The sequence below is a fragment of the Dipodomys merriami genome, unplaced genomic scaffold (genome assembly GCF_024711535.1).
Source record: "Dipodomys merriami isolate MVZ:Mamm:240054 unplaced genomic scaffold, mDipMer1.0.p SCAF_16, whole genome shotgun sequence".
Taxonomy (NCBI): domain Eukaryota; kingdom Metazoa; phylum Chordata; class Mammalia; order Rodentia; family Heteromyidae; genus Dipodomys; species Dipodomys merriami.
Genome location: NW_027202937.1, coordinates 6,341,880 through 6,368,529, shown reverse-complemented (window position 1 = coordinate 6,368,529; position 26,650 = coordinate 6,341,880). Strand labels below are relative to the sequence as shown.

The 26,650-nt window shown below is 47.3% G+C and overlaps 1 protein-coding gene across 4 annotated transcripts in view; it reads right to left on the bottom strand.

Annotated features, from left to right (window-relative positions):
• Kif6 (kinesin family member 6) overlaps positions 1 to 26,650 on the bottom strand; it is a 250,021-nt gene that overhangs the window by 23,269 nt on the left and 200,102 nt on the right. For all 4 annotated transcript variants that reach the window (XM_070023833.1, XM_070023834.1, XM_070023835.1 and 1 more), the window contains exon 15: positions 26,125 to 26,180. In XM_070023833.1, the coding sequence (XP_069879934.1) occupies positions 26,125 to 26,180 (56 nt within the window). The remainder of the gene's footprint in view (positions 1 to 26,124; positions 26,181 to 26,650) is intronic.

Sequence of the window (26,650 nt, the reverse complement as noted above, 5' to 3'; positions counted from 1 at the left end):
AGTATTCTACCCCTAAGCCACCTTCCCAGATCTAACGTTTTATTATTTTAGTGAAGGGAAAGAGAGCATTTAGTCTTTTAATGCCCTAGGGAACCCCCTTTAAATCCACATCTTTCTTTAACTTATACAAAACTATGCTAAGCATCCAATATGGTGGGTTTAGCTGACAACCATTTTTTTCTTTTTCTTTTTTTTCTTTTTTTGGGTCTGGTAGTGGGCCTGGGCGCTGTCCCTCAGCTCCTCAGCGCAAGGCTAGTGCTCTACCACTTGAGCCACAGAGCCACTTCCGGTTTTTTTCTTTTTGCTTATGTGGTGCTGAGGAATCGAACCCAGGGCCTCAGGCATGCGAGGCAAGCGCTCTACCACTGAGCCACCTTCCCAGCCCTAGCTGACAACCATTTTGACCGTGGATTATTAGGTATGAAACTCAAAGAATTTTAGGTTGTATTCATCAGACTGTAGGATGTAGAGCCAGGGGAGGTGATTGTTCCAAGGTACTCTGCGGTGGTGACATCACAGTTGTCCTGGAAGCTTCCTTTGTAAGAAATACCAGCAGAAGAAACATTTGGAAGATGGTGACTGGATGGTGACAGGGCTGAAGTTATGCTCTGTGAGGAATAATCTCGGGTGACCTGAGGTATGGAGACCAGAAGAAAGGACTTGGAGGAAGGACCGGTCCAGAGATGTCTGTCTTTGGATATCTGAGGGTTGTCATGTGAATGGGAGAACAGATTGCTTTTGTCTTACTCCTGTGGGCAGAAATCAAGTCAAAAGAAGGCTCAGCTGGGGGTTGGGAAGGTGGCTCAGTGCCTTGCATGCATGAGACCCTGGGTTCGATTCCTCAGCACCACATAAGCAAAAAGAAAAAAGCCGGAAGTGGTGCTGTGGCTCACGTGGTAGAGCGCTAGCCTTGAGCTGAAGAGCTGAGGGACAGCGCCCAGGCCCAGAGTTCAGGCCCCACGACCAGACCCAGCTGAGGGGAAAAAAACCCCAACAAACAGTTCCTGACAAGTACTGTTTCAAGGTGGATTAAGTTGTCTCAAGATGGACTAAATGTCTCCGCACAGAAGGGGACTCTTTCCCGAGTGCTGGGCGACCATCTGTTGGGCTGTGAGGGAGAAATTCTTGCTCCGGGTAAGATTTGAGTTGCAGTGACCTCCGGGCCACCCTCTGTCTCTTAAGTCTCTAAATCCTACTATTCCGCGCATGAAGCATGGGCCAAACAGCAGCCCTGGGGTTTGTTTACGTCCCTGGGCTGAGCACACTTGTTAACATGTCAGCGCTGTCTGTGTTGCTGGTGGGTCCCATGTGAGCAGGCCCCAGAGGGATTCTGGGTAGGAGTGGGAACTTCCCTGCTCCCTGGCCCACTGCGTTGCTTTCCTCACACACAGCCCGTTCTACACCTCCAAAGGCACAGAGGAGCAGGCAGTGGGTGGTTGTGGCAGTTCTCGTCATTCACCACACTTGGTCAGTGTTACACTGGGAAGAATGGCAGAGGTGATTTAGGGTCACTTCCCACCCAGTTTAGGAATCCACTCTACGGACTAAAAGGCCATGTCTCTTGACTTGTACATAGCCAGGTTGCTCCGTGGATGAAGCTGGTGGGAGTTACTGCTGGTGCCTGCTTCCTGGTGGTCCAGTCACTGGCTGCCTTGTGCTTTAAGCCAGCCAATAGAAAAGGGTCTCTCACTGGCACACAGAGAGATCTTCCCCTAGCTGAGACCACCATATTTCCTCTGCTGGACTTGCCCTCTGGGTTAAACATTACTAGTCCTGCATGTGCCCAGGTGACTCACTCCTGTGGCTACTCAAGAGGCTGCGAGCTGAGGATGTGGTTGGAAGCCAGCCAGGGTAGACTAATCTCCAATTAACTACTCAGTAACTGGAAATGGTGCTATGGCTCAAAGTGGTAGAGTGCCAGCCTTGACCAAAAGAGTTCAGGGTCAGCACTGGGCCCTGAGTTCAACACATTGACAGTCCTTCAGCAATGGGGCCATTGCCTCTAGGCATGCGATAGTTCAGGGGGAGGCCCTGGGGCACCTGCCTGTGTGCTCCTTATTTATTTATTTTGTGCTGGTCCTGGAACTCAGGGGCCTCTTGTACTCACTTGGCCTTTTCTGTTGAAGGTCTGGCGCTCTACTACTTGAGCCACATCTCCACTTCTAGCTTTTCACCAATTAATTGGAGATAAAAGTCTCAACAGTTTTCTGCTTGGCTGGCTTATCCTCATTTATCAGCCTCCTGATTACGAGTGTGAGCTGCTGGTGCCCAGCTGCTGAACTGAATTTTTAAAAACAAGCATACACGTACGTGCGCGTGTGCACACACACACACACACACACACACACACACACACACACACACACACTTCAAATGCAACAAATGCGGCACACCATTATAGAAATGAGTCTCCCTCTGAGAGCAGGTCATCTAGGATTTTCTCGTCTTGACAGACTAGAGAGCCAGTCAGTGACGCTTTGGGGCCCTGCCTGTTCTTTGGGTGTGCTGTGCACCTCACAAGTGCCTGGGAGCCAGCTTGGCTGGGGACTAGCTCCTGTGGGACAGGCAGCGGATCGCGTCCTCGCTGGACAGTGACTTTGCTGACCACATACCTCCTGGATAGTGTGCGCCCAGTCTCACCCTGGCCATTGGAAGTAGCGAGCAGTGTCCAGCCTAGCTTTCTCTGTGCTAATTAGAAAGACTCTTCCCCCACCTCCCAAGCCCAGGAAGCTTGTTGGGCACAAGAGGGTGCAGGATTCTCCATGGCCCTCCGCCTGACTGAGAATTCTACCAACTCTGTACGTACAAAAACCGATGCTCAGAATAACGAGACATTCCTGCAGGACAAGGGATGGGTCTTTCTAACGTTCCCCGCTGACGAAAGTCGTTGTGAAGTGTAGTTAGTGATGCTCAATTTTGGCAAACCCACTAGTGTCTCCCACCATCTGGTAATCTTTTGAGATAGCCTAAATACGTTTCTACAAATAGCCTCACGGCGGGCGCAGGACTGCGTTTGCCAGCAGAGCCATTCTTCACGTGAAGATAAGTCACCGCTGCAATCTGCCGGATCTTGCGGCTCCCCAGGTTTTGGCAAAGGAAGGAGCTGCCGGGTGGGGGTGGGGTGAGGGGGTGTTGCTCACAGAATCTACCCAGCAGGCAGCCTGCTGTCATGACCACAGTGATAAGTGTGCTGGTTTTGGCCTGGGTCCTTGGCCACATCCCCATCTGGAGGTATGGAAAAGAGATGAGACAGAAACAGAGACCGCCCAGCCTGAGGCAGGGGGCAGACTGGGAGGGAAGCAGGGAATCCAAATTGGGGGTTAACCTGAAAGGGGGCAGGGGAGTGGGAAGAGAAGGGCTCTTCCTACAGGAGATTGTGGGTAATTAGTAATTTTTCCTCTAGTAACTTAGGACAGCACCTGGCACAATTATAGGCTGCACATCACAACACTCCCCCCTTTATAGTTTGTTACCACACCACCACCACCACCACCACCACACCACCACTACCACCACCACCACCACCACCACCACCACCACCACCATCATCGTCATCGTCATCATCATCATCTTATTATTATTATTATTATTTGTGGTTTGTGCTGGTATTCATGATGGAATTCAGGGCCTGGTCACTGGCTATTCTAGTGCTCAATTCTAGTGCTCTACTATGTGAGCCACAGCTCTACTTGCAGCTTTTTGGTGGTTAATTGGAGATAAGAGTCTCATGGACTTTCCTGCTTGGCCTGACCTTTTTTTTTTTTTTCCTCAGTCCTAGGGCTTGAACTCAGGGCCTGGGCACTGTCCCCGAGCTTCTTTTGCTCAAGGCTACCACCCGAGCCACAGCACCACTTCCAGCTTTTTCGGCTTATGTGTTACTGAGGAATTGAACCCAGGGCTTTGTGCATGCTAGGCAAGCACTCTGCCACTAAGCCACCTTCCCAGTCCTTGGGCTGGCTTTGAACCGCATTCCTCAGATCTCAGCCTACTGAGTAAGCTCGGATTAAAGGTGTGAGCCATCAGCATCTGGCTCAATACTTGGAATCAGGCTCTTGCGCTTGCCTGGCTGGCTTGCTGAGCAGGTACTCCACCACCTGAACCATGCCTCTAGCCCAGTGTCAGGAGCCAAAAGTTGAGTCTCTCAACATAATAGGCTTGACTATCTCACTGGAACATCTTGAGGCTGAGTTTACAGAATCCGACCCTCATCCTGCCCTAAGTAAACATCCTACACTGCTATGGCCAATGAAAAAGCTTCCTTATTCCAAGCATATAAATACCCCTGTGTGAAAAATAAAAATTTGCAGCCTGATCAGAACCCTTGTCTTGCTGTCATTCTTCGTGTCTCTTGTCCCTTCATTCCTTCTAACTTAGGTTCACTGCCCTCGTTGACGTCCTGCGGGTCGGGACAGCCCAGTTCATTACTGGATGGAGTGGGTAGCAGGAGGGACAGAGAGGGAGCTCCAGAGGAGACTCGTAGCCTTGAGAACAACCTTGACCAGGCGTGTGGGAGTCGTGAACCGTCTAGGGCATGCTTTCTCTGTTACCGTGCACGTCACAGGAAAAGCCTTACCCACATGGGGACGCAAACCTGGAATTTGGATGTCTCTGCTCAGCTTGGGGATGCAACAGTTCTCCCTTATACCTCATGCTTGGTTTTGCACGCTTGCTCGATTGCTTGAGGTCACTCATGATGTGTGAGGACTGCCTGGCCAGCCCAGAGGAGAGCCGCTCGCGGGTGATTCCCTCGCACGCCGCGGCAGGCTGTCCCCGTGGCTGGTAGAGTACGGGTGCCGTATCATAGATGCGTATGCCACTACCCAGTCAAAGGCATGGATCTCTCGATTACTGGATACCGAGCGCTATGTTTCATATGTAACCTAGTAGGAAACCCATTCTAGCCTAAGAATGTTAGGATAGCACAGGCATCAGTGACTACGGGACAGTATGCTGTAGCTCAAAAGGCTGAACCCTACCCTCCTCCATCATGCCTGGTTGTTAAGTTTATTGTTCATTACTATAATGGAACACCAGAGGCAGGCTAACTCTAGCAGGAAAAGGGGGTTGAATGTAGCCCATGGTTTTTGAAAGCTGAACATCCAAATGGGATGGCATGGGTTCTGGAGAGGTCACTGCTTTGGTTCAGTCACCTCATGGCAAATGACAATGGCAGGAGAGTGGGAAGAAAAACTATCACCCTGCCCATCGGGGTGCAATCCCCACATGATCCCGCAGCGCATTTGGTTCCATATCCAATCCACAGTGGCGCTTTGCTTCTTAGGAGCTGTGCCTGAGATCGGCAGTTTGATTTGGTGGTTACTGGGGTTTGAACTCAGGGCCTCAGGCTTGCTAGACAGGTTCTCTATCACTTTAATCATGGCCCCAGGGCTGAGATGAAGCAAACCCCTTTATTGTTTTTATTGTACTAGAAAATAAATGACAAATCTTGAGGTAGCTGGAGTTGAGTTCAAATCCCAACTCTGGTACTTCTTAGCTGGATTAGGCTACTTAATGACAGCACGATGTTTTAATGTCATGGTTGGAGGAATAAGAAATATGAGGGGCTGGGAAGGTGGCTCAGTAGTAGAGCGCTTGCCTTGCATGCATGAGACCCTGGGTTCGATTTCTCAGCACCACCTCGGCAGAAAAAGCCGGAAGTGGTACTGTGGCTCAAGTGGTAGAGCGCTAGCCTTGAGCTGAAGAGCTCAGAGACAGTACACAGGCCCAGAGTTCAGACCCCACAACTGCCCCCCGCCAATGCCCAGGAGCAATGTCCACATGTGCGTGCATGATACACCTCCCCCCCACCCCCCCGCCACCCCCTAACCCACATACACACCGACATCTCTACCAGAGGTGAGACTGAAGGAGAACAGTGAAGGCAGGGATGAGGAGGGCTGGCTGATGTCCCTGTTGAACAGGGCTGTCAGGAAGGACATGGGTGCAGGAAGGTTAGGTGGATACTCATGTGGGACAATGTCTGGCAGGCAGGTGTGCGATGGGGGAGATTGGGTTGTGTTCACACTACACTCTGGGTGGGGGTGGGGGGGTGCCTAGGTAATCCCCAGGGGCTCTGAACCCAGGTAAGAATCCAGTCCTCTGTTCAGCCCGACCAAGACAGCATCCCGGGAAACTCAAAAAGCAGTAGAAGGTGGCTGTGGGGAGAATATATGGACGGCTGGTTCCTGCCGAGGTCTCTGTGAAATGTGAGTTTTAGCGGATCAGAATCCACGGCGTCGATTCAACCGTGTCGCAGGAAGCCAGTTTCTTTGTACTAACACAGAAGGTCTGTGATAATCAAAAGGTTAGAGCCCTAAGGCTGTTCATAAAAGTAATGGACCTGGAATAAATTAGGTGTGTAATCCTTAGATGAATTTCTAACCCACGGAGGTGGGTAAATCCTTTAATGCCTTAAAAATAAGATGATTCATCGCCCCCTCGCTAATCTATATTTCATTATCTGAAAAATCTGTTTGGGGCCAGAACCGTCGCTTCTCACCATAGCCGTGGTGGTTACAATAAAGAGGAATATCAGAAGACATTGCTTAGATCACAGAGGCCCATTTCTGAAGTAGGGCAGAAATGCAAAATAGCGAATTGGGCCCAGGTCTTGATCTTCCAGGTTTCAGAAGCAGGAAGGTAACTCAGGGTGCACGGTGCAAAATGGGGGCCTGGCCTAGCTCATGGCCTGAGCTGTGAGGGGTGGGGCCTGTCCTCACTGCTGCTTGAGGATGATCTGGTCCTGCCCGCCGCCAGCCCCAGGAGGGCGGGTATGCCTCCCAGCAAACTGGCCATACAGTGAGACTGCTCTGTCCCCAGTGCGGCTGTGGAGAGGGAGGCCCTCCACAATGTCTTTGTGACAGCTCACGCTGGGTTGGGGGCCTAGCGGGACTGTCAGCCAGACAGGAATGAGCACAAAAGATAAATCAAGTTAGAGAAATAAAAGTGTGTCAAGTAAAAATGGGCCTGCCCACCAACGGGCCAAAACATAGGAATAAATCTAGTTCTACAAAAGAGAGCAAAATCAATAGCTGAAACATGAGTGAGTTACAGGCGAAGGTAATTTTCTGGACAGGCAGATAGAGACATTTATTGATGTAGAAGCACAGACAACGGGGTTATTCTTATGCTTGGTCCTGGTTAGTCTGGTCACAACCTCCTGAAGGCATGCATGGGTGTGTGTGTATGTATACATATATCCATATATATGTGTATTATACACAGATGTGTACATGTATGCACGCATATAACGTGTACATATAGAGAAAGTTTTGAGATGAAGCACTGGTAAACAAAATATGAATAAGATATCTAAGTTGAAATATTTAACTACTATGAGAAAGTGCATAATAGTAAGAAGATATAGCTAATAAAACCATATGTAATAATAATAACAACAAGCTATTGTTAATCCTAACAAGATGGTGATGAAGGGGAAGGGTGTGAGAAATGGAGGGGAGTTAAAACAAGCGATGACCTTGGATGGGGTTGGGAAGAGGAATATGTGTTGAGTAACTACAGATCTTGTTATATTTACTTTTTTTTTTAAACTCTGGGAGAATAAGAATATGTTCTCTGGCAGCCAAAGCAATACAAGATCAGAAAAAAGGCAGGGGATGAGTGTTACAGGGAGAGGATGCCAGATTTTGATAATTCAGTGGAAGGAAAGAGAAGAGGAAAAAGGGAGCAAAGAAATAGAGGATAAAGGGTAAAGACAACCCCAAGTTTGGTCAACGAGACACTGGCCGGAGCCTTCTGTCTGTGTTGTGTGTGCATCTTTGTGAGCCTCTGAGCACAGAGCTCCGTGGGGAGAGATCTGCAAAGCTCCGTGGGGAGGTGACAGACCGGAAGGGTGGAGGATGGATCCAAGTGAAGGCCACGCATGGGAAAGAAAGGAGGTTTGCTCTAATAAGCTTGTATGACTTAAGGTTTATATGAAAGTGGATTTGTATATACGCACAAGAAGAAGTTAAAATTTAAAAGCTCACTGCCACTCTTCAAGAGGAAACTGAGATGTCCAAGCAAAATGGCGCCTGCTCGCCGGCCCACCACTCATGGGTGAGATGTTACCGTCACTCGTGCTGGACTGGGACAGTCCCAAGCCAAGTCTTGGTGGCAGGCACTGGGCGCGGAGGGGTGCTCAGCTTTGGTCTCAGGTGGGTGTGGGGAGGTTCTGGGAAGCCTTTGACTCTTGCTGGTTTCCAGAAGAGTCCAACAGAGAAGAAGAAAATGGGGAGACCAGGAGTGCTGTGCATGCCGGGCAAAAGTTTTTAATCCTTTTCATTCCAAAATGACATCTCAGTTTCCCAGAAGTCATGGCTCTTCTTCCATTCAGTATGCTAAGCCTCATCTTTGATAACATAATTATGCCATGCAGAGAGAATAACTCAGCTCATTCTAAAAAAAAAATCATCAATACTTTTAAGAAAAAAATGTCATTGGAAGTTGACAGTTTGCTCCCATGGGATTTTGCAAGAGCTCCTGGTCCCTTTGGCCCTGTTGCTTTGGTGAGGGCGTACCCCACGTGCCTGATAATTGATGAGCACTTCAGCTCGGGATGGAAACACCAGGTAGCAGTCTGGGTTTTCGAGACAGCTGTTTCCTTATCATCAGGACAGTATGTGACAATCACATTTTGAGGAATGCTCTCATTTATAAAAAAATGACCAAATTATATTGGGTCTAGGAGACCCAATTTCTTTTCCAACGGGATATTCATTCAGACTACTGGAGTAATCATAATAATCACAAAGATTAGCATGCTCCATCGGAAGCTTAGGCATTTTGGCTATTGTATATGGTTAATTAAGCTAAGGAGCTTATTGATAGCACCATTCTGGTACGTGATAATATTCTATAAACATTATTCCGAGAAGGAAGCAAATAAGCCCATCTGCGTAAAGCTCAAACAAACATATAGAAAGAAGTAGGTAAGCGTTAAGGAAAAAAAAATTCAGCTCGGCCAACAGCATGAATTGTTAAATCCTAAATATCTCAGGGAGCTCAGGGCCGGAGATGGTGTTGGCGTCCACTCAAAAGACGGTTACGAGATGCCTCAAAGTTCTTATCTCAGCAAAAGAAAGGGATGCAGCCAGCTTCCACCATCTGCCCTGGAGGAGTAGCTGGAGATCTCAATCGTGTTCTTTGAAGATGGGGCCGGGCTTGCCGGGGATGCGGTCCGGGCCCAGGGCAGGGCCTGTGCAGCCAGTGGCCTCTGGTTTCATGTATGCATCTCCAGATGTAGTGCAGGGCATGCTCCAGAGCAGCCTGGGGGCACTGGAGGTTCGTCTGCTCCAGATGAGGGCAGGGATGTCCCGCCTCTTCCAACGGCCCACCCCCCACTTACTCTGGAGGCCACTTTGCAGAGATCCTCCACCAACAGTGAAGGCAGAGTGGCGGGGCTCACTGAGGGTATAAAGTCAATCCTAAGTACTATGATGTTTGAATCTGTACACACACACACACACACACACACACACACACACACACACACACACACACACACACACACACACACACACACACACACACGTCTATACAGTTTAAAAACTTGGATTAAAACTTGAAAACAGCCAATTTGATATTGATCTTTGATACATTTGATAATTTCTTTTACTCTAAGCTAAAATTTGATTTTATTCACTTATTTATTTTTAGCCAAACTGGGGGCTTGAACTCAGGGCCTGGCACTGTCCCTAAATATTTTTGTTGGCGCTCTACCACTTGAGCCACAGATCCATTTCTGGCCTTTTTGCTTTTTTTTTTTTTTGTCGGTCGTGGGGCTTGAACTCTGGGCCTGGGCGCTGTCCCTCAGCTCTTCAGCTCAAGGCGAGCGCTCTACCACTTGAGCTACAGCGCCACTTCCGTGGCCTTTTTGCTTTAAGTGGACATTCCTGTGCTAGCTGGCTTCAAACTGGAATCCTCACATCTCCTCCTAAGTAGCTAGGATGATAGGTGTGAGACACTAGTGCCTGGCTATTGATGTGTGTGTGTGTGTGTGTGTGTGTGTGTGTGTGTGTGTGTGTGTATGTGTGTGCCAGTCTTGGGGCTTGAACTGAAGGCCTAGGCACTGTTCCTGGGCCTTTTTGCTGAAGGTTTGTACCCTATCACTTGAGCCACAACTCTACATCTGGCTTTTTGTGTGTGTGTGTGTGTGTGTGTGTGTGTGTGTGTGTGTGTGTGTGTGTGTGTGTGTGTGTGTGTGTGTGTGTGAATAATTAGAGGTAAGAGTCTCATGGATGCTTCTCTCCAGGATAGCTTTGAATCACAATCCTCAGATCTCAAATCTCCGGAGGAGCTAGGATTACAGGCATGAGCTACCAGTGCTTGGCTATTCTTTTTTTGTTTTTGTCTGTCATGGGGCTTGACCTCTGGGCTTGCGTGCTGTCCTTGCACTCTTTATTTATTTATTTAGGGTCTGGTTGTGGGGCCTGAACTCTGGGCCTGGGCACTGTCCCTCAGCTCTTCAGCTCATGACTAGCACTCTACCACTTGAGCCATAGCGCCACTTCCGGCTTTTTTCTTTTTGCTTATGTGGTGCTGAGGAATCGAACCCAGGGCCTCATGCATGCAAGGCAAGCGCTCTACCACTAAGCCACCTTCCCAGCCCTCCATGCACTGTTAATTAACCCATTTGCACCTCAGTTTCTTCATGAAGGCAGGATAACAACATCAACTTTGGCAGCAAGAAGAACAATGAAGCAGGGGAGGGCATCTTGTACAACAGAGAGTGTCACATGAGGATGCTGGAAGCAAGTTTCTGAGGTCCTGATTATCTTGCATTCTCTTTGATGGCAACATCTCTCAGGCTTAAATTAACAACCTATCCGGGGCCCTGAGGACTTTACTGCCGTGCCTGTCTTCCCAAGGGAGGGCCCAGGCCTATGGGCTATGGTAGCCACCTTTGTGATGGCCCAAGCCAGGGCTCCGCGAAGCAGAGCCGTGGTCCTTTGGCAGTCACTGACTCTGCTTCCAACATTTAATGGATGTAGTTTATCTCTACTAAATCTCCTGCCTCCAGTTCAGTCTTGCTTTCATTAGTAACGGGGTCCTTCATATTCCTTTATCGTCAAATGTGATTTATTTCTGTAATTGGAAGTAAATGACTTTTTAATAAGCTCGCTTGAAATGCCGGTGGTAATGGTCCTGTTTTCAGAGCCTGTGATGATGACTACCTTCTTTGTGCTATTTTCATTTAGGAAACAGTACAAGAACTAGTTCCCCCTTTTGTTTCTTCTGTGGCTAAATATTTTCAAAGAGGAGTGAGGAAGGGGTGAAGTGGAGATGGATTTGCCTGCCATCTTGGCAGATGCCTTGCAGAAGTGACCTTGTCTTCTCTCCCTGAATGTGAATTCTGCCTACATGAAACTCTAGTTTACATGGCTCTACTCACAGCTTTGTGTCCCAGTGGGTCTCAGCTGGGTATCTGAGGAAGGTGAAGATGCCAGATGCTAGGGCTAGAATGAGGAGGTAAAGCAGAGACAGACCGGAAGGCTACTTCTGCAGCACAGCTTTGGAGAGATGGAGGAAGTCTGGAGGGAAACGTGCATACACATTGTCACCCATGGGGACAGGAAAAAGAGCTATGTGCAAGGAAGGAGGTACAAGCTTTGTCCTGTGTCTCTTTAAGGGATGGCATCAGAAGCAAGAGGAGGCTCAGAGAGAAGAAAACCAGACACGAAGAAGCAATCACCACAAAGATAACAGTAATTTATAAGCTTTGTGTTGAACTTCAGGGGGGAGAGGTCCTAAAAAAATTTCTGTTTCTGTAGTTAGTAAGCTGAAAAAACAGCCTACAGAATGGGGGCTCTTTGCCAGCTATCCCTCAGACAGTGGCCTATTACCCAGAACATACAAAGAACTCAAGGAACTAAACCCCTGAACAATCGACAATGCAATTAATAAATGGGCAAATGGGCTAAATAGAGACTTCTCAGAAGTAAAAATGGCCAGTAGTCACCTGAAGAAATCCTCAACGTCTCTGTCCATAAAGGAAATGCAAACTAAAACAACAGAGCTTCCATCAGTAAGAATGGCCATCATCAAGAATACAAATAAGAACAGACACTGGAGAGGATAGGGGTAGGGGGGAAGGAACTCTATTACACTGTTGATGGGGTTGTAAACTGGTACAACCACTGTGGAAGGGTGGAGCTTCCTCAAAAAACCTAAACATAGAACTTCCCTAGGATCTAGTGATACCATTCTTGGGCATTTATCCAGAGATTACAACTCAGGATACAGCAAAGCCACCAGCATAACCATGTTCATTGCTGTACTATTTACCATAGCCAAGGAATGGAAACAGCCCAGATACCCCTCAATGGATTAATGATTCAAGAAAATGTATATATACACAATGGAATTTTACTCATCCAATAAAAAGAATGATAGTACATCATTTGCAAAGATATGGATCGACCTGGAGAAAGTTATGTTAGCGAAGTAAAATCAGACTCAGAGAGACAAAGGATGAATGTTTTCTCTCCTATGTGGAAGTCAGATCCACATTTTATTTTCTGCAGGTCATGAGGCTGGCACTCAGGGCCCAGGCGCGGTCCCTGAGCTCTCTTTTTGTTCAAGACCTTCACGTTACCACTTAGAACCACAGCACTATTTCTGGTTTTTGAGTGGTTAATGGGAGATAAGAGTCTCACAGACTTTCCTGCTTGAGCTGGCTTCAAACCACAATCCTCAGGGCTGGGAAGGTGGCTTAGTGGTAGAGCGCTTGTCTTGCATGCATTGAGGCCCTGAGTTTGATTCCTCAGCACCACATAAGCAGAAAAAAAAAGCCAGAAGTGGCGCTGTGGCTCAAATGGTAGAGCACTCGCCTTGAGCTGAAGAGCTGAGGGACAGTGCCCAGGCCCAGAGTTCAGGCCCCATGACCGCCTCCCCCCCAAAAAAAACCCCAAACCTCAACAATCCGCAGATCTCCTGAGTAGCTAGGATTATAGACGTGAGCCACTAGTGCCTGGCTTGATGTAATTTATAAATATACAAGTAAATACATACAGGGTCACAAGCACATGTACACAGAAATAGTAACCAAAATATGGATGGTATAGGCAGGGGAAAATGCAAATGATGGAACTCCTTAGAACAACAAACTCACAGTCTAACAAAAATGAGTACCAGGAAGCTGATGGGTGGGTTGGGAGGGGAAGCCAGGGGGAGGAATGAAGAGAGGAAGGGGTTAAATATTCAACATCTATCCTATGAAACTAGGAAAACAGAGGGGCTGAGCGGGGCTGGGAGGGATGGGGAGAACTATGGAAGGCGTGAGTGGACTCATAAACCGATACGCTGAATTGAAGCCCCTTTCTACAACTATTTAAAGATAATGAAAACAACAAATCAACCATGCGTTAAATATTATGATAGTTCTTTTCCTGTTTTTGGGTAGCCTCATGGGTTCTGGACAAGCGTGCCACCATGGAGCCAACCTTCTCTGTCCTGCTAGTGCAGGTCCCGGGTCTACTGTGCCCAGCAGATGGCAGCCCCTGCCACCACAGAAGGGGGCGAGGAGCTAGCTAACTCGAGTGCTCAGAGGCAGCGTGGAGAGATCTCTGAGCCTGAACTGATTTCCAGCAGTGAAGCCAGCGGGGATCTGTGGCCATGAGAGTTTGGGAATGGAGAGGAAGGGCAACGCTGCCTGGTTGGGTTGTCACAGGCTGGGGACATGTGGGACTCACTGGGAGAAGTTTCCTATGTAAAATGCTGTCGCCCCTCCAGGAACAAGGATGGGGTGGCTTCTATGGGCGAGCAAGAGGCGAGAAGGCCGGGACAAACTGGAAAGGGGGTGACATTCTTTCCAATGCAGATGGGCTGATTAGATTCCGAATGGACGCCAATCCCAACTCTCAAACTGCTGAAGAGAGGAAATCTGGTTAAGTGTGTGTGTGTGTGTGTGTGTGTGTGTGTGTGTGTGTGTGTGTGTGTGTGTGTGTGTGTGTGTGTGTGTGTGTGTGTGTCTTTGCCCTTCTTAAAAAAATCTCAAAAGCTAATATTTTGCAGACGGCTCTCTCCTGGCCACGCTGGCCGGGCCTTGTGGGGTCCAACACAAACACACCGGACCCCCATTTGCTAAGCATCAGGAGGCAGAAGAAGTGGCCAGGGAATTTGTGGAGGAATCTGAGGATTGTTCTTTATCCCAGAGGGCCTGGACTTGAACGAGCTCTGTCTCTGGAGGAGTGTGACCAGGTGGTGGGGGTGGGGGGGGGGAAAGGGGGCAGGCCAGGGGTTGGGGGAGAAGTTCTCTCTGGCTTTGGGAATCTCTCACTGGAAACAGATCCTCGTCCTCCCCAGCCATGTGTGTCTGTGATCCTATCTCTTTGCCCTCCAGGGTGGGGGCTGTGTGACCTGGGCCCGTCCGGCTGTGAACTTCGTGCCAGGCCTTCGGATGCCATTGGTTTGAGACAACAGGTTTGATGTAATGGGGTTCGGTACCACAGAAATGGCAGGAATGTGTTTTCCACAAGTTGGCTCCAAACCCAGCGTCTTAGGTCAGCAATCTTTGTGGGTTGTTATTTTAAGCACCGTGAGGATGTTACCTGGCTCTTAGGAAATCACTGACGATGCTAACAAGTGGGGAGTGGCAGGCGGGGGGGCGGGCGGGGAGCTGGGAGCTAAGATCCTGTGCGTGCCGTTAAAAGACCCAAGCATCTGCATGGCTGGCAGAACACCCCTAATTCCTTATGGGGCTGTGCTCTGTTGGTGAGGTCAGCAGGCTCTCTGGGGGTACCCCTGTACTTTCTCAACTCACTTTATTTTACCTCTTTTTTTTTTTTTTTTTGCCAGTCCTGGGGCTTGAACTCAGGGTCTTGGCACTGCCCCTGAGCTTCTTTTGCTTAAGGCTAGTGCTCTATTACTTGAGCCACAGTGCCACTTCCGGCCTTTTCTGTGTATGTGGTACTGAGGAATTGAACCCCGGGCTTCATGCCTGCCAGGCAAGCACTCTACCGTGGAGACACTTCTCAGCTCCATCATTTTACCTCTTTAATTCAGGCAGCATGGTCTAGCCACTGGTGGGGGCCTGTGGGGGTATCCTGGTCCTGTGGCCCCAGCCTGCGCCCCGTGCTCTCTGAGCAAGCTTGGGAGGCGGTGGGAGATGAAGTCACACTGGCTTGTGCACGCTCACACGGGAGAGGCTCTACCAGCGTCTGCCCTACCCTTTCCTTTTTTTTGTTCTTCATTCCCCTGGTCTGAAAAACATTATCACTACCCACAGTTTAATATATTCTCTTACCAACAGAGCTAATTCTTTGGGACCAAAGTCAGCAGTAAGAGGAGAGGAAATGAAGCATTCTAGTTTGGTCTGGGGCCTGATTTCTTAGAGGCCTCCTGGCTGGTGTTTTGGGGGTCTGGTTTGTTTTTTAGCTTGGCAGATGGGGGTAAGTGGTAGCAGCCCCTTCTTTTGCTCTTCTAATAGAAGCCAGATGACCCAGACCGTGGATGACACTGTGCATGGTGGAATGAACTATATTTTTCTTGCTGCCTCAGTTTCTCCCTTTGGAGTGCCATCTTGGGAATGAAGCTATAACGTCAGAAGCTTGACTTTTTTCTCATCTCCATGGAAACAGCTCGGGCAGGGCGGGTGTGTTGCTCTGAGGATAAACACTGCTCCTAGCAGCACAGGTGGAGGTGGATTGAGGGTCTCTATTTCCAAGTCTTATCCTTCAGCAATGCAAACAGAGCACTGTGGTCAGGCTTGGGGCCTGCAGCCCGGTTCACTCTGCAGCTAGGCAGGCAGGACCCTGCAGCAATGGGAGAAGCTAGAGCAAGGTTTCCAGGGCCTCAGGGATGCTGTGGCGATGCTGTTATATGCACAGAGGCTGGAGGATAATCAGCCTGTCTATATGTAGGACTCGAAAATCTTGCAAAGCACACTCGTGAGACTTGGGCTCACCATAGATGGGAAAATGGCCGCAGCATGACTGCTTCTGGTTAAGCTCCCCATGATTTTTTGGTAGGACATTTCAAGACCTGATGGACAAGCCACCACTGTCTGGTTTCTTAGGGGCTCTGTGGTACAATCCCAGAGGCCTTCCTGTCCCCATTCTAAACCAGTCTGTCCTATGGATCTGTGTTTGTTTAATAGACGCACAATAATTTCTGAATGGATAAATCTAAGGCCTGGAGTTTCTACCTAAGCCCTCAATTTCCTGCCAATATGGAGGCAAATGTTCTTACTGTATTCAACACACCCTTTACCTTCAATGCACACAGAACTGCCTGAAGCCACCCTTTCTACAGAATTTTCTGTGTATTACCTAAGATTCATTTCAAAATTACAGCTGAGAGCTGGGTATTGTACAATGGCTCATGTCTGTAATCCTAGCTACTCAGGAGACTGGGACCTGGAGGATCACAGTCTGAAGCCAGCCTGAGCAGAAAAGTCTATGAGACTCTATCTCCAACCAATCAGGAAAATGTCAGACTAAGGCATGGCTCAAGTGGTAGAGTGCTAGCTATGAGCAAGAAAGCCAAGTGACTTTTCAAACACTGGCACCTATACACGCACACACACACGCACACACACACACGCACACACACACACACACACACGCACAAATATAGCTGAGGTGTTTAATATTCCCTTGGTAGAAGAGCATTTTTTTTTTTTTTTGTTGGTTGTGGGTCTTGAACTCAGGGCCTGGATGCTGTTCCTCAGCTCTTTTGATAAAGGCTAGCATTCAACCACTTTGAGACAAAGTGCCACTTCCAATTTTCTGGTGGTTCATTGGAGATAAAAGTCTTCCCGGGCTGGCTTTGAGCTATGATCCTCAGCTCTCAGCCTCCTGAGTAGCTAGGATTACAGGTGTGAGCTACCGGCACCTGGCTGGTTAAGAAATTCTTTAAAAATGTTTTTCTACTTCCTTCTGTGTGTGTAGTATCACATACCCTGTAGTTGTTACTGTAGCCTCTTCCTGGCTTTTTTCTTTGTCTTTATTAGTTTTTTTTTAGCAGTTTTTATAGAGCTTCATCTAGGTAGGATTTCTTGGAGTAACTGAGTTTCTTTGAGTAAGATTTTATGTTAGTACTTTCAGTTACATTTTCAAATAGAGTACACTAATTGTACAAAGGGGTTTCATTGTGATATTTCCATACATTCCTGTTACGTGCTTCAATCAAATTCACTTCTGCAAGTGCTCCTTCTTGACAATCATGATTTCCTGACAATCTGTGCAGTTATACTTATGTATAACTTATGTCCTGTGGAAGTATGATGGTTAGGTAGAGTCAATGACTCAAAACAGCTTCAAAAAGACAAGCGCAGCCAGGACCCAGTGGCTTACACTTGTAATCCTAGCTACTTAGGAGGCTGAGATCTGAGGATTGCAGTTCAAAGCCAGACTAGGTAGGAAAATCAGTGAGACACTTATCTTTAATTAATCACATATAAAAAAGCCGGCAGTAGAGCTGTGGCTCAAGTCATAGAGACTAACCTTGATCACAAAAATGCAAGGACCCTGCACAGGGCCAAAGTTCAAGCCCCAGGACTAGCAAAAACAAACAAATAAATAAGAGAGTAAAGCAGATAAACCAGTTTTATCTAAAGTTTTATAAAAACAACAGAGAAAAACAACTCTCCTAGGGTACTTCCAAAAATCCTAAGAGAAAATTAAAACAAGTGACAGCAAGACAGCATCTGCTATATATCTCATAGATAAAGGCTCAATATCCAGAGGATACAAAAAACTCCTACAAAGGAGAAATCCAACCAACCAATCAGCAAAGAATATGAGATAAATGACAAAGAATTCAACTGCGCCAGCTGTTAGGGAAATGCAAATTAAAACCATAATGAAATACCATACTTGTGCTCTCCAACTGGTAGAATCTAAAATGGCTGATATTATTATGTACAAGCAAGTGCGGAGAAATGGGTCCTGTTACATGCTGATGGGAATATAAATGAGCGAAACCCCTGGGGCAGATAACTCCGGAACCCTCATGAAAATGAAAAATAAACACGCCCCGGTCCTTCCAATCCTATTTCTTGGCACCTTGCCCTGCTCCCCCAAACCACTTGTATTTGTACGTGCGCGCACACACACACACACACACACACACACACACACACACATGTGCACACACACACACACACAATGCATGCATCATTTGTGACAGAGAAAAACTGGAACAAAGTGAAATGTTTGTTATGAACATTTGGCCAATAGATCATGTAGCCCTACCATCCCTCACATAGTGAGCTGTAGATGCATACTCACTGCTAAATGGGAGAAGACAGGCACAGAATAATGTGCACACTGTGGTCCCATTTATTCAACAAATAAGATAACTTTGTAAATATCCATCCATCCACCATCCATCCATCCATCCATCCACCATCCATCATACTATCTGTCCATCCATCCATCTACCCATTATCTATCCATTCACCCACCCACCATCCATATTCACTCCATCCATCCTCTATCTATCTGTCTGTCTGTCTATCCATCCTGCATTCATCTACCATCTGTCCATCCATCTATCCATCCATCCATCCATCCATCTGCCATCCATCTACCATCCATCCATCCATCCATCCATCCATCTATCCATCAATCTATAAATGCACAGAAGAGGATGGAAGGAGATACAGGATTGTTGCAAGTGGCTTGATCAGCCTGTCTTTCTGTCTACTCCATTGACTCAAACTGTCCTTACCTCATCATCTACCATGGATCACTAAACCAGATGCTGACTCTCTCAACACTCACCACCATGCCAGAAGAAGGGGATTCACATAGTTCAGCAAACCGCTGGCATTCATCAACTTTGTGTACACAAGCAGTCCCAGGGACCCATGGGTTAGAACAATTTGTCTTTTCCCAGAACCCAAACTCAGAGGTTAAGCACCAGGATACCCGTGTGTTTGGGCAAGTCCCTCAGTACATGAGCCTTGTTAGCAATCGCTAACACTGGACACTGAGCTACTTCTCCTAAGAGATCTCATTACAAATTCACAACGTTGAACTTGCGGCTGTAGCGAGGAATGTGGTAAACCTCACGTCACTGGTCTGGCTCAGCAGGATGCACATCACCCCTCTGTCCAGTGTAGCCACTTGTATGTGCTCTCGCCGGACCCCACTCACAGACGTGCCTGACCCCTGGCCCCCAGCAGCTGCCAGGTTTTCTAACAGTTCAAGTTTCTTTTTCCTTTATTTAATTTTTGTGCTGGTACGGGGCCTCCCACTCTCACTTGGCTTTTTCACTCAAGTCTAGCACTCTACCACTTGAGCCAGAGCTCCATTTCCAGCATTTTGCTGGTTAACTGGAGATGAGTCTCATGGGTTTTTCTATCCTAGCTGGCTTTCAACTGTGATTCTCCAGTCTTGCTTCCTGAGTAGCTAGGTTAATAGGCGTGAGCCACCGGCACTCAGCCAGGCTTGGCATTTCGGCAGGGTGCTTCTGATATATAGATAATAGCAGCCACTGGAAAAGTTGTTTTTTGAAATCCCAGATGAGAATTATCATGTCAAGGATGCACCTCACTGCTGTGCTGAGATTAGAATGTATCAGCAGCCTTTTGAAAAGATGAAATGATTCTCCTATGAGGGAGAAAACATTTCAAGGCATTTCATGAAAATGAAATAGGTATTGGGAAAATTGGCCATTTGAAAAAGACGCAACTTAGAGCCTCTGCTTATATCATATTCCATAATAAATCCTAAATGAATTGAATGTAAACAAAAACCTGAAACAATAGAAAACCTACAAGAATATTTAGGAAAGTAACATATTCTTGGCAGTGAACAACCCTTTTATTACTGTCACAGGGAAGCATAGAAAACAAAGGTCAGTGGATTTGGCTTCATAAAAATAATAAAACCCCTGGAATTGGCAGAGGGCCCAACAAAGACTGGTCACTTTCTTTGGCAAAACAAAGGGGCTACGGGGAGGAGCATCTTTGGAAATCAGAAGATTCAGAAATTGGTGTCACCTTGTAAGAGTTAAGGAATGAAATCCTTCCCACAGCACAAGAAGGAAGTTCTAGATGTCAATCACCCGCCTGCCCCGCCCTTTCCTGCCTTCTCTGTCACAACCTTAGCCATCCAGGCCACTACTCTCTGACACATCAGACCTGTTTTCCTCCCTCAGCCACTGCCATCTGACTGGGATAACTGATGGAGGGTTGCTTTTCCTGTGGACAGTGGATGCCTGTCTTTCCAAATTCTTGACTTCTTTTTGTGTCTATTCCCTCTGGGCCTGGAGATGTCTACTTGTCAGCCCTACAGTCACGAATCTAGTTTTATATTCCCTGGAAGGAGATGCTCTGGATGGAGGTGGTTCAAAGATCCTGACTATACCAGCCACACTGTGCATGATGTATTAATAAACTGTTGTCTGGTATACAGTGTGGTTGATATGGGCTTTGGGCAGGTTCAGGGTTCACTCACCAAGGTAAAACTACTTTGCGGGGAATCACAGGAGACAGCCATCCATCTTCATTTGCCAACTTGCCAGCCCATCCTTACTTCCTCCTCTCTACATGACAATTCCAGGGGCACCTCTTGTCAGTGAGTGTTCTCCAGCCCTCTGGCTTATATCAAATCATGGCTCTGTTTGAGCTCCAAATGATGACAGCAAAAGATGCAATCAATTTCATGAGGGTATCTGTCACAGTAGTTATGTGCTGTCACTCAGATAATGGCGTGTCTTGGAACACCCTGTGATTTCAGGGACATCGAAACCGTTACAGAAGGGACCTCAGGAAATCATCCATGCTCCATGAGACACCCCGAGTCATCTCTGAGAGATGCCTCAACATTCCTAGGATCTACTTGCATCTGAACATGCTATTGACAAGATGGCCTTTCACATGATTACATATGCTTTCAAACTAATTGAAGAGTAATTGTTCCTTCTCCTGTTTCTAACACTAATTTATAGGTATTTCTTTACGATGCTAATAGTAGCTCCTCTTCCTTCTTTCCTTTTCTTTCTTTTCTTCCCTCCTTTCCTCCCTCTCTCCTTCCTTCCTTCCTTCCTTCCTTTTCTCTTTCTTTTCTTCTCTTTCCTCTCTTCCTTCCCTTCCCTTGCCCTCCCTACCTCTTCTTTCTCTCCCTCCCTCCCTAGCTCCCTTCCTTCCCATTGTGGTGCTCTGGATCAAATCTAGGGCCTTGTGTGTTGTGGGAAAAGCCTGATGTTTTCTTGTGTGTTAGCATCTAACACGTGGACTTAGGCCATTGTTATTATCAGGATGGTAACTGTAATTCTAGTTAGAGAGTAGCATGGTTTTAAGAGGCATTTCCTAATCTTAATTTCTCCAAGATCAGTGTTATTTTTTAGGGTGTCCTTTTTGTATTCATTTCATTATAGCAGAAACACCTGTTCTTAAACTTTCTCTCTGTCTCTGTCTCTGACTTGCTACCTCTGTCTCTGTGTCTCTGTCTCTGTCTCTCCCTCTCTTTCTCTCACTTCTTGTACCACTACTGGCACTTGAGCAAAAAAGATCAAGGCTCACACTTTACCAGTTGAGCGACAGCTCCTTTTCCAGCTTTTTGGTTGTTAATTAGAGATAAAAGCTTCACAGACTTTCCTGCCTGGGATGATTTTAAACTCTGATCCTTAGATCTCAGCTTCCTGAGCAGCTAGCGTTACAGACATATGCGCTAGATCTGGATTTGAATTTCAGTTTGGTCATTTACTAGGTCACTTCACTGAACTCCATTTCAGAAAGTCTATAGAATAATAGGAATATCATTATTTCATAGAATCTTAAGACTACAACAACCATAGGACCAAGCTCCATTACAGACTCTATAACAAGTGACGAATGTCCAAATGGGATGGTAAAATGCACTTGTAAATCACCGTGTTAAGCAAATGGCAGAATCCATGATGCGATGACACCGGCTAAGAATTCCCTACTTGAAAGGAGTGCAGCCAAACCACCTCCGACTCTCAAGTATGTCTGTGGACAGTACTGGCAAAGCTTCCCCAAAGCAAACTCCACAATTCACCACACAATATGACATGAGTTCAGATTTTGCAGCAATGTGGACTTCAGACTTACAGATTAGGATATGCAGCCAGTGTGGAACTTCATGAGACAGTGTAGGCAAGTCTTCACAGACTAAGTATGCAATGAAATGTGTCCTCGATATTTGGATTTGGTGACCAAGCACGGCCAAGGGAAATACCTGTCTCATGTTGCTATCACGTAGGGGAATGAACTAGAAGATTCTAGAAGCTCTCATGCAGAGGTTAGGTACAAAAGAGGTTAGGTACTCAAGTGCACACTTAAGAGCATGCACAAAACAGAAAAGATAGGGGAAATAGTGTCCTATTGATTCTGTGGATGGAGACTCAATTACAAGAAGTGATTTCCCCAATCTCGTGGGCCAGGGAAATATTTTAAAAGGGCGTTGCTCAAGTGTCGGGTTGAAATCCTACTTTGAAACTGGAACGGAGGGACAAACACTTCTAGAATATTTTGCTAGTGTTTCAGGTGTTTGTAGTTTTTCTTCACACGTATCAACAGTTCCTTCTAGGTCACCCTCTATCATCCTTGCATTGATAGCCAGGCAGCCTATGCGTGAAATCTCTATGCAGCCTCCGTGAGGATGTCAGTTTCCATTTAGGCCAAGGGGTCTGGGGAGGGGAGAAGAGGTGTCTGTCAACTTTTCCACCTGCCTCCAGAAGCGGCTGGTTCCTGGCTGGTTTAGCCTGGGCCTTATGCCAAGGAACAACCATTTATTGCCTTTGTCTTTTGCCAAAGACAAGGCTGGCTAAACACTGTTGTGGGAAGAGAGATGAACTGCAGCAAGTGAAGAATGTGTGCTGTGGGCAACGGCCACTAAGTGCCTACTTCTTTCCCGGAGTTTGGGCTCCGGTGCAAAATCTGAGGCCTCCCGGATGGCAGTGTTGTGTATATGAGTGTGTTCAAACCACAGCCATGTGAACGAGCTACCTACAGCTCTCCCCAAAAGCTAGTCACAATGGCTCTCCAACAGCAACAAGCCTTCCTTCCTTCCTTCTTTTTTTTTTTTTTTTGTGAGTCGTGGGTCTTGAACTCTGGGCCTGAGCACTGTCCCTCAGCTCTTCAGCTCAAGGTGAGCATTCTACCACTTGAGCCACAGCACCACTTCTGGTTTTCTGGTGGTTAATTGGAGATAAGAGTCTCATGCACGTTCCTGCCTGGGCTGGCTTTGAACTGCGATTCTCAGATATCATCCTCCTGAGTAGGTTAGGATTACAGGCGTGAGCCACCAGTGCCTAGCTTCAATTTATTCTTCACATACAAGGGTGATGAGAAAGGATGAATAGGAGTTTGATAAAAGAGTTTATCTACCTGGTTGGGTTGGCTTCTTCAAAGAAAAGGAAATAATAGGATGGTTTTGTGTGTGTGTGTGTGTGTGTGTGTGTGTGTGTGTGTGTGTGTGTGTGTGTGTGTGTGTGTGTGTGTGTGTGTGTGTGTGTGTGTGTGTGTGTGTGTGTGTGTGTGTGTGTGTGTGTGTGTGTGTGTGTGTGTGTGTGTGTGTGTGTGTGTGTGTGTGTACCAGCACTAGGGCTTGAACTCAGGGTTTGGGCACTGTCCCTTAGCTTTTTTTTTTTGCTCAAGGCTGGTGCTCTACCACTTGAAGACAAGAATCCCACAGACTTTTCTGCTCAGGTTGGCTTTGAACCATGATACTCAGATCTCAGCCTCCTGAGTAGCTAGGATTACAGGCGTGAGCCAGCAGTGCCTGGCTCAGACATTGGCTTTATTAATGCTACAGATCCAGCCCCTTTCCCAGTAGCCCAGAAGCTCAAATCTCAATATTGAGGTAAACTATACTCACTATTTAATGAAGAAAACTTGCCCAGGGCTTTTGATATAAGTTACAAAGACATCTTTTCTGGCTGGTCGAGAGCGGCCTTCCCTCCCTTCACTGTGGGCGTCTGACCCAGGCACACAGTCTACATCGCTCTTTGGCACTTTCTGACCTGCCTAGCCTTGAACATGGCAAGCTAGATCCACCAGAATACATTACTGCACCACAGAATGCAGAGTTGATCATATTTGTGACTATGATCCCTTGCATACAGATTGAGAAACTATGGATATTGGCGCAGGCTTGCCTTCTATTACTAATTAGTGTATTTCATTAATGCTGCCACAGTTTGATTTTGATTGAATTAGATTTTTTTTAAGTATTGGGGACAGAACCTATGGCCTTGCACATGCTAACACTACCACTGAGCCACATCCTCAGCCTTAGATAATTTTTTTTTAAAGAGTATAACCTTATATTACTTGGGGGAAGCAACTTTCTGCCTTATTCTTTTGGGGGTAAAGATGGTCATTTGGTCCCTCCAAGGAAAACGGTGCTGACCAAAGGCTGCAGCAACTGGAATCTGCCTCCCATTTTCCTCTCTTCCCTCCCTCCCTCCCTCCCTCCCTCCCTCCCTCCCTCCCTCCCTCTCTCCCTCCCTCCCTCCCTCCTTCAGTTCCACATGGCTTGTGCCAGGTAGAACCCACTGCTATGGTCTCAGACTAGATGTTCTGCACAGCACCTGCTTTCCCACTTGAAGCCCTGGTCCTGTGAAGGCGGAAGTGTCCTGGACTTGACTTCCTTATTGGATAAACTATGGGGATCATTTCAGGACACCCCATCTCTGCCATTCCCCTTTCCACACTTTAGGGGAAATAAGCTAAGAAGCAGGCTTACACTCTTTTCCTATGTGTCAGCACACTGGAAGTCCAAAGACGATGAACCCTTCTTTAGAACAATTTTAAGTGCTTCCAGTAAGACATGTAGACTTTAAGAGAAACCCATTAGGATACAGGGTCAAAAACTTAAAACCTTTTTCTCATATAAAATACCTACGAAGAGGCAGCAATAGTGACTCTAGTAAAGACTGTAATTTTGGAGTATTGATACGAGGCATTTCCTTCCTGGTGTGGGTGGCTCCTGCCTATTATCCAAGCTACTCAGGAGGCTGAGATCTAGAAGACTATGGCTCTGGGCTCAGCCTGGATTAGAAAAGTTCATTTGACTCCATCTCTAAAATAGCCAGCACAATGCAGGGCGGGAGGCACGGCTCAAGTGGTTGAGCACCGGCCTGGAGAGACACTGTTCAAACCTCCGTACATTAAAAAAAAAAAAAAGGCTATGTTTCGAGACAAAACACAAAAGGCTGCCACCCTGCAAGGTGACACAGAAGTCCTGTGGTTACTGCCATGGCAGGTGTGGAGGCTGGCACTGCCATAATCATGGAAGGCGGCACTGTTCAACTAGAGGTGAGAGGTCACACATGAACATGCTCCCTACAGGGGACCCTGGGCCTAAACTTAAGAGCCACAAGATGAGTCACGGGGTTCTTGGTGTGGTGGCTTGGCGCACTCGGGGTCTGGTGCTCAGCCCTTTCTGCCTCAGTGGCAGAGAGGTGCACACAGAAGTCAGAGGCGGACACTGTGGAGGGGTGAGGGGTCAAAAGCTGGGGAAAGGGAGCCAGCTGGGAACACACAACCCTTGATCACTGGGACACAAGAGGCCAAGGCTGAAGGTACCCCATTTGAGGTTTGGGGGGTGCTGGGAGATGGGTGTCTGTTGTGTTTCCTAACTTGGGAAAAGAGAAACATTTCCTTCTCCCTTTGCAAAAGCTTTGAGCACACCCACCTCCAGCACTAGTATCCCGAGTCTGCTGCCCTTTCCAGAATACGCACGGAGTGGGGGCACTGTAGACAGCCCCTGGACATTCTTTCCCCCCTTTCTGTTCCTCCTATTGGCATTTGAGTGGAACTGACGCTGCACATAGCTTTCACTTTGCGCCTCATGTGAGATGCATGCGCGTTAGGAGGTGCAAGAGCGTTCCACAGCACTTGCAAGAATGAACCCATGAACCCGCTTGCATGGCTAGGGCAGCCGGAGCTGTCGTTGAAAAGCATCAGGGCAAAGGAAAATGTCCTGTTTGGGATGCTTGAACTCAAGCCCACACGAAGACCAGAAGAAAGCAAGAGGAAAGCAAGTGCTTTTCCTGACGGCTGGGCCATGGCCGGAGGCCCTGTCAAAGCAGCCTCCTTGGCAGGACTGCCTCTCGAAGCAGACCTCGCTGGCCAGGGGGTTGGGGAGCATTTGCACAGGGTGACCCGGTTTTCCCCAGGAGAAAGGGACGAGGAGGGAGGCTCACCGATTTTACTCCGTGCTTCATTGATGCTTTCTCCCAGGGCCTTTGCTTCAGAAAACCTGAAGGAAAAAAGGAAAAAAAAAAAAGAGAAAGAAAAAGGTTACTTTTTCTGTTTGCCCTACATTATGTTTAAAAGTTAAGGTTTTGGAGCGATCTTTAATATAGTATAAAACCTTATTAAGGGACATAAGAGAAAAATCGATGTCAGTGAAAATTATTAGGCTTAACTAGAGAGAGAACATTTGAATTCACGTAGATATCACGCAAGTGTGGACACTTCAGTGTGGAATTTTTATCCTCAAATGGTCTAATTTGTGAGTTTTGATTTTGTTTTGTATTACTTATTTATTTATTTATGGTTGGCCACGGGGCTTGAACTCTGAGCCTGGGCGCTGCCCCTGAGCTTTTCAGCTCAAGGTGAGCACTCTCCCACCTGAGTCACAGCGCCACTTCCGGTTTTCTGGTGGTTAATTGGAGGTAAGAGTCACACGGACTTTCCTGCCAGGGCTGGTTTTGAACTGCGTTCCTC